Source organism: Phaenicophaeus curvirostris, chromosome 7 (genome assembly GCF_032191515.1).
Source record: "Phaenicophaeus curvirostris isolate KB17595 chromosome 7, BPBGC_Pcur_1.0, whole genome shotgun sequence".
NCBI classification, from domain to species: Eukaryota; Metazoa; Chordata; class Aves; order Cuculiformes; family Cuculidae; genus Phaenicophaeus; species Phaenicophaeus curvirostris.
The window spans coordinates 35,049,943-35,067,661 of record NC_091398.1 but is presented as its reverse complement, the minus strand read 5'-3'; the positions used below and the strand labels follow the sequence as shown (position 1 = coordinate 35,067,661).

General features: G+C 39.1%; 2 protein-coding genes across 3 annotated transcripts in view; one reads left to right on the top strand and one right to left on the bottom strand.

Moving 5' to 3' along the window:
- Positions 1-1,602: 1,602 nt before the first annotated feature.
- On the top strand, positions 1,603-12,327 carry MAP3K19 (mitogen-activated protein kinase kinase kinase 19). Its single transcript, XM_069861816.1, has 6 exons — positions 1,603-1,685; positions 3,352-3,395; positions 5,572-8,034; positions 9,224-9,373; positions 9,807-10,504; positions 12,059-12,327. Exons 2-6 carry the CDS (start codon positions 3,366-3,368, stop codon positions 12,114-12,116), a joined length of 3,399 nt encoding a protein of 1,132 aa, XP_069717917.1. The 5' UTR covers positions 1,603-1,685; positions 3,352-3,365; the 3' UTR covers positions 12,117-12,327.
- Positions 12,328-15,833: 3,506 nt separating this feature from the next.
- The window catches only part of CCNT2 (cyclin T2), a 27,455-nt gene continuing 25,569 nt past the window's right edge, over positions 15,834-17,719 (bottom strand). For both annotated transcript variants that reach the window (XM_069861536.1, XM_069861538.1), the window contains one exon: positions 15,834-17,719. This exon is cut by the window's right edge. The gene's annotated coding sequence lies outside the window, so the exon portion shown is untranslated.

Genomic DNA, 17,719 nt, shown 5'->3' with positions numbered 1-17,719 from the left:
AATGAGAATTTAGGAGTCCTGGTTTGTATAGGTACTTTTTCACAATTCTGTTGATGAGCTGAGTCATCGGCTACGGGTCATTCCATTTTTCTCTCTCTGTTTCCTCTTCTGTAAACTGATGGTTCTGCCTGATGTCTGGCTGTTACACAGTTACAAAATAACAAGTGTTCCTCAGATAGAGAGTTGTATAAAATTGTAAAAAGTCTATGTAAACTAAGATAAATGCACCAGTCTCTTAGGAGGACTGCTGCACGCTTCCAAGTAATTATACTTCTAAGTGATAGAAGAAGTAACAAAAACCTAACTCTTTTCCTGACTAGCAGTATTGAGTGCTAAAATCCTACTGAGTCCAGCAAAAGCCCTTCGTTTCCACTGACCTTATTTAATAAATTAATAAGAGGTATTTATGAGGGAACTCAAAACAGAAAAGAAAAGAAAGGTTACTACTCAAGAATGTTGTTAGGAATAACTTTTAATAAAATCTGTAATAAATATTGAAAATATTATGTACTACTACGTGTGGAAGATTTATAGAACAGATAATTTTATTGAGTGATTTAAGGACAGGCAATGCAGTAAAGATACACACATTCTATGTGAGAAAAAGTGGAGAGAGAAAATTCTGTAAAGAGATTAGCAACACAAGAGCCACCAGATGCCCTGTTTTTCATAGTTCTACCTGTGTGTGGATATAATAAATATAACATAATTTTCTAAAAAGCACACCTTTCTCTTAGGCTGCCATGCAAATTAATTTCTAAACCAGCTTAATCTGGTAGAACCTATATGGTGCTTATGCAATATTTTGTGCAAGGGGAGACAGTATTGCAATAAATTAAATTGAAGATGCAAATGCAATTTTTAACAATTTTGAGTACTTTTTAAATAATGCTTTTGTCTTACTTATGACTCTGAAATAATTAAATGTAATTTAATTATTTAATTTGTACATGTGCATTGGAAATCAATTAATGAAATGGTTTTTTTCAGGTCTCAGGACCTTAATGGACAACATGACCGACAACCAACAGAGTAAGAGGAGAAGTGAAGAAGGTAGTCTAACCAAAGCTTACATGAATAAAGTGTAACAAGTGGCATCTAAAGAAGAAAAAGGACAATGTTAACTTTAAATCTAGCCATGTGTCAAAACCAAGAAAACACAAAAAATTTGAATTCAAACTCAGAGTTGTTTTTCACCTTTGAAAAGCTCTCAGATTTGTTTTGGTTTTAATACCATTCCTATTTTTAAATCTTTTAGTTTTGTAGAATTTTTGTTAATGTTTTTCTTACATTTCTGTTCTGCTGAAATAGGAGCTGTAACTGGATTTTTTTAAGATGTTCTATGCTTTTATAGTACATTGGATTAATACACTTACCTAAATAACTACAAATAAGTCAGATTTATGCATTCATATTTTAAAAATTATAACAGAAGGCATGTGGAGTTATCTTAGACAGATGAAACATGCTTGTTTTTTTCTGGTAGTTGATTCCTATATTTCTTTATAATAATATTTTAATGGCTAAAAATAACTGCGTTTGCTTTGTGTCACCAGTCAGTGAATTGTAGTGCTTTTATGCAAATACTCATGTGTTGTTGCAGGTTGTGGAAGTGTTGCTCTTCAGAATGCAGATATGATAATGAAAGAAATGCATCAGTCGTACAAAGTTCTAGGGAAAAACAGGTAGGTGGTATTAATGTGTAAGTTGCATCTGGGTATGCAGAAATGGAGACAAAGCAGGCAGTAGTCTATGAGTAAGAAAATATTTCCTTAGTGTCGGGTGTTACATGCAGCTCTGTATGTTGTGCAGTGATTCTGTCTTTCCCAGTGTCGATTATTGGCCATTGCTGGAGGCAGGATATTGCACTAGGTGAAGAAATTATTTGGTACAACATGAAAAAAACATATGGTCTGTGGTTTTACATCACCATTTGACTTAATTAAAAATACACAGTCATCTTGCATAGCGCTTTAAGATTAATTTAGACTATGTTTTTGTACCTCTTCTCTGTCACAATATTTATCTTTTTCCATATGTGGATTTTTCATTCTTCAAAACCAGGGGGCAGAAATCTGAGGTTTGTCCACGAAGCCTCCATTCTTTTAGGCACATGTTATGAGTAACAAAGGCACATCTGGTCTTCAGAATTCTTCTGACACCCTTTCCTGATGATTCATAAAAAATACATACTGGTAGTAATCATTTTTTGTCAAGAAGGAGAAGGTGGGCAATATGTTCTTCCATTCCTCTTGTTCCATGGTTTACACTGTCATTCATTCTCCCTTGTAGTCTGCCTCTGTTATCATAATCAGATGCTTCCAGGGAGAGCTACAACTTCCCAGATGGCCCAAGAAGGAGCACATACTTTGGCATTCTTGGATATCTTACAAATTTCTTGTTCATAGTATTCTCCAGTCATGTGGTTAATTGAACTGAGTAGTCTCCTTCTGCTTGCTTTCAGATTGTATTTTGTTTATTTTATTTTTGCCTTTTAGCCAAGTAGCACCAATGTCCAGACCGTGGCCAGATCAACAAGTAGCATGCTTTCCAAGTAAAAATCAGTTAGCAGTACAGATGAAACAACACTCTTGTTTACCTTTCTTACTGAAGAAGGAAAACGTGGGGCGTGGCTTTGACTTCAGCTTTCTGCTACAAGCCTCACGCCCAGAATCCAACATTTCAAAATCATTTATGGATTTAGATGCTTTTCAGATAATAAAAGGACAAATACGACAAAGTAAGTTCCATTTTAAAAGCCACAGCTTTTGAGTAAAGTTATGTGTTGTTATCAAATTAAATGGCAAAGCCTTAGAAATCCTTTTTCTTTGAACTTTAAGTCTGTTTGACTTCTCATGAACTAGACTTCAGCCATGTTGACCTTCTTGTTTGATTGTGTGTGTATTTGCAGAATGAAGGAAATAAATAGAAGCAATGACAGACTTCACCATTCCTGTTAATACATATAATGAAACTAAGCCCACAAAACGTGAAATGAAATTCTCTGTCTCTGGAGTGTGTTCACAGCGGCTTCTCTTTCACTATTTTCCTCATACTGGCAATATTAATTAGCCACACACTGAAGTTAGCAAACATCTGAAATTGAGGAGAAATATTTGCTTAAATTATTAGAATCAAAGTATTTTAAAATTGTTACATTTTATCATTTTCTCTAGCAAATGGAATTGTGAAGTTCAGTGTCAAAATTAAATTTCTGCTTACACCATTTTCCTGCATAGATTTGTAGCACAGTCCTGCAACCACATAACCCTACAGTTTGAGATTAATTTGTAGATAGAAATCATTGTCTGAGAATACCAAATTAACATTTCATTTGTTTTGATTTTCAAGGGTCAAACATAACAATGCTAAAAACTGGGAACAAGAGATCTGAGGTAAGGAGGTTATCATGTATAAAACTAAACACCGTTAGAAGTAGCATGTGCTTTCAAAAGTTTAAAAATAGCAATACAGAAGAAATGTAGGTAGTTTCCTCTGCTTAATCCTCAGGTTTTTTTTGATGAACATGAATTATTTTTACATTTTTATCTCTCTGTGCATGTGAGCAAATCTCCAGATGTATATCAATGATTTGTCAGTAAGGTGCAAAATGTAAAAAAACCCAGACAATTTTCTTGAATGAGTGGTAATTTAAAATTGAAGGTGAATTGAATAACAGTCTTCGTGTTAGATGATTGCTGAAATTCATTGTTTTAGCAAATAAAAAATAAAGTCTTAGGACTAAAAGTATTTGAAATTGTTAAGTGTGAATAGGATTCCTGATAAAATTTTTGTGCTTATAATCAAGCTAGTGATTTTACATGTATCAGTGCTTCGCACTACATGAGCCCTAAAAGCTAAAAATGAGCAAATATATTGTACTTAGTAAAAAGATAATTTGGTCTTTGTGGATCTTAATTAATAGGCCCTGTACAAAAGACTCATTGAATCAGCTGTACACTTCAGTGAAACCACACCAGCATACAGCAGCGTTCACAGGAAAAAAGTGTAGAAGCAATAGCAAGAGTTCTGACAGAGGATCATAAAAAAGACTATAGAAAAAAATGCTCCAAATGGAGGGAAATGTTTAAGAATAATAATTTAGTTGACCTCAGTGTGATTTAATACAGCTTTGTTTCACGTCTTAGGCTTTGATGGTTTCTAGAGGCATATTTTAGGATAAACTGAGCATTCGTATTGAAGCCATGAAGACTGGGCAAAGCCTTCAGAACTGTACATTTTGAAACAGCACTCCTTGCTTTTCCTGGCACATTCAAACCACAGTTTGCCCATGGAATGCAAACAAAACTTTCCTGCAGATTGCAAACTGATGTTGAATATAGACATGCAAATGAGTACTCAGAGCATAAGACTGTGATCATTTCTATTGCATTCATTTACATAAAAATGTATGGTACATTCAAGCTTATTTTTTCTCCATTTCTTATAAAATAAACAATAGAAGTATTATTTTCAGAAAATTATTCTTGCTATTCATCTGAATAATCACAACAAAGTACTCAAACCCTCAAATCTGTTCTCTTTTACAGTTATATGGTACCTTTAAACTAATGGGATAGGGAGAGGAGGAAGAAGGGAGGAATAATAAAACACATCCCTAACTAATGGGAAGGGAAGAGGAGGAAGAAGGGAGGAATAATAAAACACATCCCTAACTAATGGGAAGGGAAGAGGAGGAAGAAGGGAGGAATAGTAAGATACATCCCCTACACAACATACTACTGTGCTAGTTGCCATATAAAAATGGCCTTCGGGTAGCTATCCATTTAACTTCACTGGAAGTGCTGTCTTGCAGTGTACTTAAAACTGTGAGCTAAATCTGCTTAATATGTTAAAACATATAATATGTTTTATGGCATTTTATAGGACTACACTAAATATATGAAAGATTTATATGTTTAGATGTATAATATTGTCTTTAAAAACATATAAATAATTTGTAAGGATTGTTTTTTCCATGGATAAAATAGCATTCTGTGATAAGAGTCGAGTTTTCAGTTTTTAAAAATCACTTCCATGAGCTCTGGTTCCTTTGGGAATACATTTACTGGTGTCAGCACACTTTGGAGGCTAACATGAAAAGACTTTAAATATGAGCATGAGAGAGTGGTGCTCTCATTCAGTGACAGTACACAGCAAGAAAGAAATTTTGGAACATGAAGCCACTGATAGGCCTTTAAATTCCTGTAACAAACATATTCTGTGGCACAAGACGTAATTAATAACTGACAAGATGATTTGTTTGTATGGACGGAGCATATTACCTTTAAATCATGGAGAATGGCTTGTGCCTTATAGCAAAGGATCCCACTTTCTGTAGTGAAATACTTAGAAACAGTTCTGGCTGTGGGAACAAGTCATGTATGGACATGAGAAAATTTATGTATTTTCTCAGTGTTTTGATGTTGCATTTCATATTAGATTAAATATGGGTATATATAAAAGAATAATGCTTTTCTGATTTTCTTAGACTACTTTGTTCATAGTGATCAGATTTTACCTGTATCTGTTGTCTAAGCACATTATTAATGGTTTCTATGGAAATTACAGTTTCATTTGCCACCAGTGACATTTCAGCCTGTAAGAATGATTCGTCTTGCTCCTCTAGAGGATAATACTGTGAATGAAAGCACCAACATCAGAAATATTTTGAATATCATGAACTATATTCCTCAGTCTATAAAACCTGTTACTAACTGTTACCAGTATCGGTTAGAGAACGTATTAAAAAGTCACGCTGAAAAGTCATCAGATCTGATTGTGGCTACTATTTCTGCTGAGTTCACTCCAGTGAAAGACCTGTACTGCTTCAGCATGAGGGACTATTGTAAGCATCCTAGCAGTGAGAAAGAAGAAATTCAAAGCAATTTAAAATGGAGGGAAGCTGATGTAGCTACTAATACTGAAAAGAGTGACCAGATGAACTACCAGTTTTCAGTGGCTTGTGAGAACATAGATTTTATGACCCAAGCCGTTTTCTATGATGATAGTCACCCCTACTGGAGCTCAAGTAATGGTCTGAAAAACTACGGAATATTTACAGCTCAATCAACCTCTACAGTGCCAAGCAATAGTAAAGCCCTGAGAGTTGGTGATAAAGAAGAAAGAGCAAAGAATTCCTGTAAAACTGGTCTAGAGGAAGGAAATGCTACAGAGACGATACTGGATTATAGACCACATGAAGATGCTGGGAGTGTGAACTTTGTGCTTGACAATCATGATTTAGATTCTTCCTGTAAAAATGAAGTGATAGAGGCCTACCATGCCTTAGAAGATAATTCTGTAGTTGCTGTATCTCCAAGAGTAGAAGTGCAAGATCCTTCTGGAAAACAGACAGAAAATAATATTTGTCTCTCTGAATATGAAATGGTGAAAGAAGCCATGTCAGAAGCAACTTCAAAAGGTCAAAGTGAGCCTTTACCTGTTGTTCATGTTACATTCTCTGAACAAGAACCAGCTAGGAAACCACACATTGCTAAAGAACCTGCCACAAAAAAGAGTGTTACTCATAGCCTGCCTCCTCATGTTACTCAGAGCTTCAACATTCTTGCTCGCCAGGAATATGAGAAAAGTAAAATAAAGACGAATAGAAGTAAATATTCATCAAAATCTAAAGTCAGTAGCAAGGTAAAGATCTCTGAAGCCTTAATGATTTATGGTGAGATTTCCACAAAATGTAATGCCAAGAGCCAGATTTTAACACCTTTGGAGCTGCCACATATGGAATCTGAGACTTCCCTGAAGCGTCCAAAAAAAACCCCTCAAGCAAACAAAGACTGTTTTGCTCAGAGTGTTCAGAAACTTAAAAAGCAAAGCTCCTTCTGTAGTTGCAAAAACTCAGTTCTCTTAAAGCAACCTGTTGCCCCACTTTCTGTGCCACATGCCCAGTCTGCTCTAGATTTTGTAGATCTGAAATACAGTGACATGTTCAAGAAAATAAATTCAAATGACAAAGGCCCAGGTATTTATGAAATGTTTGGAACTCCTGTCTATTCCCATGTGCATGAGCTTGATCAACATGAGAATGGGCATTACAGAGACATTTGTTCTGCTCCATCCGGGAAACGCAGCGCTAGCACCTGCAGATCTGCCTGCAGCAAAGGGAGAGAGGGTGGCCGAGTAAGAAACACTCAAAAGAGAACATACTCTAAGCCAAAGAAGGCCATACCAGGCACTAAACCAAAGCAGAAAGGTTTAATACATAAGGACAGAAGTACTGAGTTGAGTGACAGCAACACAGAGCAAGATAATGTAATAACTGCTGATTCAGATTGTCAAATAAAGACATCTAGGAGCATGACATTGTTTGATGAAGACAGAGACCATCATCTTACGTTTTTAGAAGAGCTCTCACAATCAACTAAGCCAAACAACATGTTTTCAAATTCAAACTTATCAACTATTAAAGAAGTTTCTTTGGAGCAATCTTTAGGCAGTCAGGATATAGCCAACCATCAGACAGCTGCTGCCTGTAGCCAGGATCTTCTTCAGTTAAGTGCTAAAGACTACACAGGTGGTGTCGCTCTAAGTAGCAGCCTACTAACAACAGACCAGAACATTGCTGTACCCCAGAACAGGGTGAACATGGATGGCTGCAAAGGCCTGGAGTCAGATCAGGCCTTCTCCAAGTCTGTAAATAAATGTGAAGTGTTGCCCTTTTCAGTTGGACTGCAGTGTCAATCCCCTACAAAAAAAACAAACCACAATTGGGCATACACACCTCAAACCAGTGGTTTGGCGAATGAATTGACTCAGCCTTCTTCAGTGATTCAGATGAAAAATGTTATGAGCCCCGGTTTCCAGACAAGTCAAAACATTTTGTCCTGGGCAGGTAATAAGGATGTGACTGATGAGTTGCTTTGTTGTCTGGCTGAAGAATTGCTAATGCTTGAAGAAAAAGACATCAGCTCTTCACAAACAAAAATTGTAGATTCTAAAATGCAAAATACACTCACTAAAGAAGAAAATATGATGAATCAAGATGAGACAATAGTAAACAGTGGTCTAGAGAAGGTAAAAGTAATTTCTTGTAACCTGCTAGCTCTTTTGAGTGATACTTGAACACAAGGTTGGATGAACAATAGGAAATATGTGCTCATTGATGAAGTCTCTTTTCTGATTCTTCCAGTGCTCAGTTGAGGATTTCATGTTAGAGACTGTATGTCAGGACACAAGCCTTGTCACCCTAAGGGATGACAGGAATAGCTGTCAATGCTTATATGATGGGTCAAGAAAAAAAAGAGAAAGTGTAGCGAATAAAAAGAAGAGGCTATTTTAACTGAAGAGCATGTGTAAAATGGTGCTGGGGCAAGGCAAAAGTTCTTGAGATCTTGACACCTAATAGTTCTTGTGTAACCAAAAAGGCAGTTTCCTTGAATCTCTGGGTGTACCCAGATACTTTTCTAGGTATGAACTACAGTAGCAGGCTTATCAGAGAGACTTAAGGCTGTTCAATTAATATTTAATCAAAACTTCAACCTGAGAAGGCTTAGATTCTGGTGCCCAGATCAGTTAAGAGCCTTCACCTACTAAGGTGCTTATCTACCACTACTGTTTCTCCTTGTCCCTGTTAGCTTTTTGTCTATTTAAATTACAAATTTATAGGGAAATATCTTTCACTACATGTTCATACACTTCTTTATGCTCCTGCAGGCACAGGTGCTGATTATACCTCCATTCTTACTTCCCCATGGCTAGATAAAGGAATTAATACCATCTTTCTGAAGCAGTCTCTTCTTCCTATGAAGTCATATCCAAATTGTTCTCATCAGACTTGGGTTACATATGTTACCTAGAGACAGGTGATAGTTGTGTTCACCTTTTAGCTTAGCAGAAGCTGCCTACATGATGAAAAAGTAGTAAGCAGTTGTATATCCTGCTGTTTTAAGTGTTCCTTGTGTCTGTCTGCTTGTCAATGGAACAAGATGGCACGCTGTAATCTTCTGGTTATGCGCTATTGTGATATATACTTGAAAATATGTATTACTTAGTATAGCAATTGTATCAATGAGCTGGGCAATGAGGATGAAGAGAAAGAGAAGGAGAAGGAGGAGGAGGAGAAAGAGAAAGGAAGATAAAGATAAATATCTAGAGAAGAGCCATGCCAGATAAAAATTGCTCCTTATAAAAAATGTAAGGATAATATGAAGCCTTTCTTTTCCTTCCTGCTTTCTCCCTACAATGATCATCATCTTTCAAACAGAGCTACAGTAAAGCCTTTTTGTCATTAAACGGAGAAAGCAACGTGCTAAGCTTTGGGGAATCAACTAAATTACCAGGAGGCAGTTTAACTAACAAAGATCCTGTCACGTGGACAAGAGGTGAAGTCCTTGGAAAAGGAGCCTATGGCACAGTAAGTTAATGTCTGAATATGTTAAGAGATGTGCTGGTCATCCTCGAGCTACATCTTTATAATTGGCTGTTGTCCTATTCAACAAATAAACATTTTGGTTTATACAAGAAGACACAAGACACAACAAACACAAAGATGCTATAATAAGTAAATATTCATTTTTATACTCAAGATATAAGGAAGAATTTCTTCACCATGAGAGTGGTGAGGCAGTGGCACAGGTTGCGCAGGGAAGTTGTGGCTACCCCATCCCCGAAGGTGTTCAAGGCCAGGTTGGATGGGCCTTGGGCAGCCTGATCTAGTGGGATGTCCCTACCCATGGCAGGGGGGTTGGAACTAGATGGTTTTTAAGGTCCCTTCCAACCCAAACTATTCTATGATCCTATGATTCTATGGTTTTATTTCATTTTAACATATGCTGGTTTCATTGCAGGTATACTGCGGTCTGACAAGCCAGGGACAATTAATAGCTGTAAAAGAGGTTGTTCTGGACACATCGGATCAACGCACTACAGAAAAGGAGTATCAAAAGTTTCATGAGGAAGTTGATCTTTTGAAGACATTGAAGCACGTCAATATTGTAACTTATTTAGGGACTTGTCTGGAAGACAACATTTTAAGCATTTTCATGGAGTTTGTTCCTGGTGGCTCGATTTCCAGTATTATAAATCGTTTTGGTCCATTGCCAGAAGTCGTCCTTTGTAAATACACAAAACAAATCCTACAAGGCGTTGCATATTTGCATGACAATTGCGTGGTGCACAGAGATATCAAAGGCAATAACATTATGCTCATGCCAAATGGTGTTGTAAAGCTCATTGACTTCGGCTGCGCCAGGCGCTTAGCGTGGGCAAGCCTTGGCGGCACACACAGCGAGATGCTCAAGTCTGTGCATGGGACTCCATACTGGATGGCACCAGAAGTTATAAATGAATCCGGATATGGAAGAAAATCGGACATCTGGAGTGTTGGCTGCACAGTATTTGAGATGGCAACGGGAAAACCACCCTTGGCTTCCATGGATAGGATAGCGGCCATGTTCTACATTGGGGCGCACAGGGGACTGATGCCTTCCCTACCTGATCGCTTCTCTGGCGCTGCAGTGGATTTTGTGCACGCATGCTTAACCAGGTGGGTAGTTTCAACCTGCAAAAGGAAAGGAGAAATGCAATTAGCTGGCGTGATAGCGATTGTTAATGGGAGCTTAGCTTACCTCTTACATGGGCCATACGATGGAGAGGAACTGTGTGCTAAGTACATACCTTTTCAACATTTCAGGAAAGCCTTTAAATAATAGTCTACATAAGGATACTCTCTATACTGGTATGAAAAACCCTCGCAAACCATCTTTTTTTGTAGACCTTATCCTTGTTGTTTGATTTCCGTGTAATTTACATGCAGAAACATGGCACCATTGAGTTTTAGACAAAATGTTTGATAAATTTCTTTGACATGCCTTGCTGTTCCAGTATCCCATAGGCTGAGCGTAGCCTGTGTCAGGCAAGTTGTTTTGAAGATAATATTCCAAATGAAAAAGCTTTCACTTAATTCTTTTCTTCTGCAGTAGAAAAATCTGTTATCACTGCCAGTCCAGGAAATATATATTTATCTGAAACATAAAGTTCTCTATATTAAAAAAAAAAACCAACCAAACCTCTGGCTTTCACCCACTATAAAAATTAGTTTTGTAGTGTTTGTTTTGTTTACATTACCAGCTTTGTCCTAGATGTTTAAATGGACCTTTAATTTCAAGAGCAAACTTCCTGACCAATATGGGTAACCTTTATTAATTCATAGCAGCCTTTTACATATCTTTAAAGACCAGATTGGAGCACTAGGGAGAGATGTGTTGTTTAAAGCATATGGCAGTGTTCCTGGAGAGGAATCTTGATCTCTGATCCCTGGATTACAATTGTTATGGTATGATTACGATTCTTGTGGACAGTATATAGAGAGACATCATGTATACTTCGATTCAGAGAGAACAGTGCTTAAAGGGTAGGAGGAATTGTTAGGTAGGAAGAACCATAAAGATATGAAACCTTTTTAGTAAGGTATTTACTTTTTCAAACATCAGGATGCACCAGTGGCAGCCAAGTTCTAATGTGTGATCTCACCGTGTCCTGAATACAAATGCCTCCTTCATCCCATCTTCTCTATTAGTTTATTACTTAAGAAATCAGTATCTTTTACTCCTTCCCCCCATTTTTTGCTCCAAACTGAGGGTTGAAACAGGCCAAAGCCCTTGGTTCTAGCAAGCCAACATTGTAATTGTAGTCCTGTAATTCTAAATGGACTCCTTAGCATGGATGATGCTGATTGGAGATGACAGAACAGCCTGACGGACATGGGATCAAACAAATAATCGTTACTCTTCTTAAATACATCTTTGATGCACTTGGAACACCCACATTAACAGAATTATTCAAAGTTTTGGAAGGAATTTAGAGGAACAAAGAATGACTTCTGTAATAATTTAAGGTTTTGGTTTTATAATTCAGAAGTTCCAACAATCTCTTCCTGCCCTCTTTTCTACCAGATTTATGGAAAAATAAACCTAAAAATGAGTAATGACTGGAGAAATGAGGGGAAAATAAAATCCATTTGCATCTGTATTTTACAAACAGTTACATCACAGGCACGCATATTCATTTCCTATGCTGATTTTTCAAACCTTCAATGCAGAGATCAGCATGAACGCCCTTCTGCTCTGCAGTTGCTGGACCATCCCTTTCTGAAATGAAGACAGTGAATTTTTCAAACCCTTTGCCAAGTGAGTATACACATTCCATATTAAAAATTTCTACTCGTCATAAAAGATCAGAAGGAACTGGACTTAAAAGTGACAGCAGAAATTACTGGAGAGCAATTGTGTACAAGGAGTCCTTAGTTAGACATGATTAATGTAACATTTTTTGCAAAGTCTGTGCTCCTGGGAGTGGGCATTCCTTCCCTGTGAATACTGGGACACATTTTTATTGGTTTTGGAGAGACTTTAAGGGAACCAAACCATGCATCATCGTCACGGTGACAGGCAAGGTAAGTTGGAACGCCAATTTGTAACAACCTATGGAACATATGCTTTTGGTGGGAGGCAGTGCAGATGCTGAAAGCTCTATTCAGACTTGTAGATGAGTCCTTGGGTGCCTGTGCTGTTCCCTTACGACCATTATCGGCAGGAAATGTACTGAAGCTTTTCTTTAGCTGGTCCAATCCCTCTGCTCAGAGCAGGGTTAACTGAGGCAGTTGCTCAGGCCCTTTTCCCTTTGGCTTGAGAATTGCCAAGGATGGAGTCTCCCTGGCCTCTCTACACACCCTGTTCCAGTGTCCAACCACCCTTGTAGTGAAAATGTTTTATGTTTGAACAGTCTGCCTCAGAGGACTGATTGTGCCCATTGCCTTTTGTCCCGGCACTGGTAACTCCGAAGAGGCTGGCTCTGTCTTTTTCATTACGAAGTGGTGTATTTTCTGTGTCCAGTGACGTGGAGTCATTCTCACCCTGAAAGCTGCTGATACGGAGCAGAAAAAGCATTGGAGCTTTACCTTCTTGTGTTTGCAAAGGCTGTAAACCATTGTTTGGATCACCAGCCAGTGTGCTACTGTATTCCAATAGCCTGAATCAGAAATAGAACAGCAAAGGCAATTCTCAAACTGCTTTGAGAACACTTGAGCGAGCGCTATGTTATTAGATTACATGTAATGGCCTCTGCACTGTGAAAAATAAGTCCTCCCATTGGTATAACTAGCACAAAATTAAATACAATTTGAAGAACACTATTTTCTGTAAATAAAACAACAAAATCAGGTGTTAGTATTTAGGTTGTCCTCTTTCTGATAAGCCTTCTTCTTGAATATTTGTCAAATTTAAAATTTCAGGGGAATGAGACCCTGTAGAACCCAAAAGTTGGTTTAACCGCATCAAAACGCAGCGGCCCTTATGCCTTTGTGAGCACCCAGGTGCCAGGAAGAGGTGCAGCAAATCTCAGCCGTGCAACTGTTAAGGGGTGAGCTCTCAGAGCCCAGGACCCTGACTTCAGTGCCTGCAGTGACACGAAAATCAGTGTTTTTTCCACAAAGGAAAGAAAGAAGTTCTAAGTTTTGTATAAAACCAACTTTCCCCAGGGTGCTAAACATTTTAGTTACTTGAATAGCATTCAAACTTTATTGTGTTCCAGCAGCCTGACTTCAGAGTTGAACTGAACTTTATAAAAGCAAAGAGAAATTGGTACTGCTAGCAAAATTCTTTATTATAGTTTCCGTGGGTATAATGTCACGTAACAATGACAGAACATTCTTCCAGGATAAGAGAAATGCTAACATCACAGTCATCTTCAAAGTTCAAACAACTGACAGTCCTGTTTTGAGGAACAACAGTTGGTCCTCATGCCAAAAATCCACAGCAATCAATCGTGTTGAAGTATTTTGCAGAACAAAGGTAGGAGCCCCAGCACATGCGCTCAGGTGGGATGTGCACAGTTTTTCTCAGATTAAGGAGGTGTCTCCAACAAAGCTGCAAAGTAAATTGGAGGTTTTATTTAGCCTGAAATGAGGCTGAGATGAGGGTCAGAAGCAGGGAAAGAATGGGAACACTCTAGGATATACAGTTCATTAAAAACCGCCAGAATTACACCTCCCTCCTTAGACCTGGGTCCTATAAGTAAAACTAACATCTGTTAAAGCCAGAGTTCTCCTATATTGAGGTTGTTGTACACAATTTAAATGTAATGTTTAATCCAACTACTTATACCACAATTAGCCTCCGACTTAAAGGTTTGTAAAACTTTTTAAGTTTTTAATCGAAATGTGCAAGCAGACTTTTGCTTTTATTTAACCAGACTTGGGAGGATGAGATGGTTGTTTAAGGATGGCGCTTGCAACAAAGGTGTTTCAGCTTAGCCGAGCAGGAGAGAAGGGGCGATGAGACTGTACCCCAGCCCCGGGCGCAGCACAGCCAAACCAAGCAGTGCGCTCGGGAGCCTCTGGTAGCTCGGGGGTCCAGCCTGGTAGAGCATTCTTTAAACAAGTCTAACTGTGTAAGTTTTTTACTTGATGCAATCTTAGATTTTCATATCAAAAGGCAGATAATTCAGGTAGGGTTATTAGGGGAACAAAGGGAAAAGGTGAGGAACCTTAAAGACCTTCTTGAAAACCTTTGTTTTCACTGAAAGTGACTCAGTGAGGAGGGTCACCCTTGCTTAACTCTTCATAGTATCCGAGCAGGGAAAGCAGGAGTGTTTTAGAGTGCAGTCTTCATTTCTGACAACAGAGGAGCCCGCCCAAGCAGCAGGTATGACCGCTGTGCTGTGACACCAAGTTCCTCCACATCAGGAGCTTAAATTGGAGAATCTGAAAATAGTGTCCTTTTCTCACTGTAGGGGCTACCCAATATTTGTTACATAGCAATATTTAAAGCTCTGAGCTATTGCTCAAATCTCAGGAAAGGGGAGGGTTTGCAGGCAAGCCTCCCCAGCTCCTTTACGGTGATCTTATAGCTACAAAGAGCAATATGACATAAAAGCTTGCATCTCAAAATACATGCACCAACCTCTCCTCTGGAGGAGGCAGATGCCAAGCCCAGAAACCCCAGCCTTTTGAGCTTATTCGGCTTCAAAAACCAGTGCTTTTTCACAAAGTTCAACTGGTGCCATTTTCTACAGCCCTCCTGGCAAAACTCTGGCTCTTGCGTGTAAGTCAAGAGCAAGAGTTCTGCCGAGGAAGGGCTCCCAGCCTCTTCTCCTTCCCATAGGACCTGCACTGTAAGAGAGCTTTGGAACGTGGATTTTACAGGTGCTGGCAGAGAACAGTCTCTGAACCACGTGAAAGAAGGGTGTTAGTGCAAGTGCAGGAACACAGAGTAATCAAACCCAAGTATGGGAACTTTAAAGGTTAAACATTTGCAGTTTGCTAGATCCACCTCAGGAGAGGCCAGAGAAAATCATTTCCTGCAGCACTGAGAGAACACTCCTGCCATTAATTAGTATTATTTTTTTGAAAAGCATTTTTTTTAATCCTTTCAGAGAAAGGAGGAGTTCATTACCTGGTTCAGTTTGGCATAACTTTTAAGCCATTTATTTTTGGAACCAATTACAGGAACGCACATTTACATCCCCATCAAAGGATGCAAAGTGTTTGCTGCATTCCCTTCCCTGCAGAACAAGGATTAGGAGCCTTTCCCCTAAGCCTGAGGGAGATGACTCTTCACCCAGGCCCCTCCCTCCCCTCACTATAACACAGGATGAAACCCCCCTACCCGGGCCAGCCCCACAGAGCAGTGAGGGGACGGGACAGGCTCTCAGCCCAGGGCTGAAAGTGGCACAGAATTTCTAGAATTGGCTTTTCAGGTATCAAATACCTGACTGCCGGAATATAAAGAGAAGAAATCAGACTTCAGGTTTGCAAGCAGCCCGCTGTTTGATTGATTAGATGCAAACCAGCAGTGCCCCTCTGATTACTGAAAATGAGCCACTTTGGTGTTTACAAATGAACCATAGGAAAATGGGAGCATTTCTGCACAATAGAGGTGAGGTAGGGAATTTTATTGAAAATACTTTTTTTTTTTTACAAGTTCTTAGAAATAAAGTTGTTTTTGCTAATCTCACACAAAGGGCTGTACCTCAAAAAGTGAGCTAGGCTACTAGGAAACACTGATATTTACAGTTCGCCAAAAGAATATACAGAACTGCCATTTTATGCAAATACCAAAGTACCAGGTCACAGTGAAATACGTTACTTCAGCACTCCCACCAGCAGGACGGGGTAAGGTTCCACACAGGAAAGACTCTCACTATTCTACAAACCTCCTGTCTCACAAATGGGGAAGATTTGAGTGTTGTAGCAAGGTCTCCGCTACCGTGTAATTTTACAGATTACATAATACATGTCCTTAAATTCATAAAAAACCAGTCTGTAATCAGTGATGAACAGAGGAATAGTGTTGTCTGTTAGCCTTTTATTGCATTTATTCAGTTGTTCCCTTGCGAGGCCGACACCAATGCCATTAATTGTCACCTCTTTCAAACACCTCAGCCAGGCTGCAATTTACACAATTTGCTAACGGGCGGTGGGTTTCCATCAGGGAAAACTCATGGCGCCTTGCTGCACATCCTCCCCCTCTCTCTTGGCCCCTGCTATCACCACACAGAATTTCATTTCAGACACAGACAGTTTCACATATTTACAATTACAGTGAGAACCAAACCCAATGAGGCTGATGGACCTTTACAGAGAAACCAGAGATCACCAGTTGGATCTCAACGGAGGACAGCAATGTTTTGTCCATGATATGTCACGATTTCCCAGAACCAAACCAGGAAATATTTCATTTGAAACAGCACCGTAGGATGAAGACCTAAGCTCTTTTCCCAATTACATCAGACAGGCACTAGTTACCATCCAGACATCGTCACTCCAAGTTATGACAGCAATTGCTATATTTACAGTACAAGATATTGCTTATCCAGAGTGGCTGTATAAGATGCATTTCATGGCACAACCATTTAAACCAACTCAAAAAGAAAGTACTGTAGTGCTTCAAAGAAAAAGTAAGACTATTTCCTGCTATTTTCTCTGTCTGCCCCCACTGCCATTCAGGGCAGTACGTAATGCAGGTTATATCTGTTAAAAATGAGGGCCGAGGGCAGCGCCGAACGGAAAGGAACCAGCCTATAAAAGGATAGAAAATATTCAACAACGCACAAGTCTGTAACAGGAGTTACATTCTGAACGTAGAAAATAACCAAGTCGGTAGGGATAGGACAGCTTTGGATTTTGTACACAGGCCAAGATTTAAGCTTCGAGTTAGCAGAAAATGCAGTCAGGTTTCCATTTAAATATTACTTAAGTGTAAAAAATGTATCCATAGTTCAAATAAAACTTATTCAAGTAGGTACAAGCGTTTGCATTACTGGAAGGGAGTATTACATAGTAATTGATACACCTGTAGTTACATCGCACAGCAACTACACGGGGAGAGAGTGAACAGTTCTGTCATTTAAAGCACACGCGAGTAATGCAACCGGAAGGGCTAAGCTTCAGCTGGAACGTCCGAGACTCTGGGAGTGACACAAGCACTAAGGGGACGAGGTGGCTTAGCAGAAGTTTACTTCACATCATGTTCACTTCCAAGTTCAAGAAGCCGCTGAAAACTGGCTGTTGCTACCACTTACTGAGTTTGTGTTGAGGTACTTCTTAGCTTATCGACAGTGTTGAGCCACAGCCCAGGAAGTCAGTTCGCTGTTCCCTGGCTCCGAGACCACAGGAACATTCACACCTGTCAGTTCTTCCGCAGAGCAACGCTACCCGGGAAAAGCACACAAGCTACCTGCTGACACTGATGAAACGGATGCC

Coding starts and splice junctions, on each gene's coding strand:
- MAP3K19 (XM_069861816.1), top strand. CDS start 3,366: ATGCTAAAAACTGGGAACAAGAGATCTGAG. Junction 3,396..5,571: donor CTGGGAACAAGAGATCTGAG/GTAAGGAGGTTA, acceptor TGGAAATTACAG/TTTCATTTGCCACCAGTGAC. Junction 8,035..9,223: donor TAAACAGTGGTCTAGAGAAG/GTAAAAGTAATT, acceptor TCTTTCAAACAG/AGCTACAGTAAAGCCTTTTT.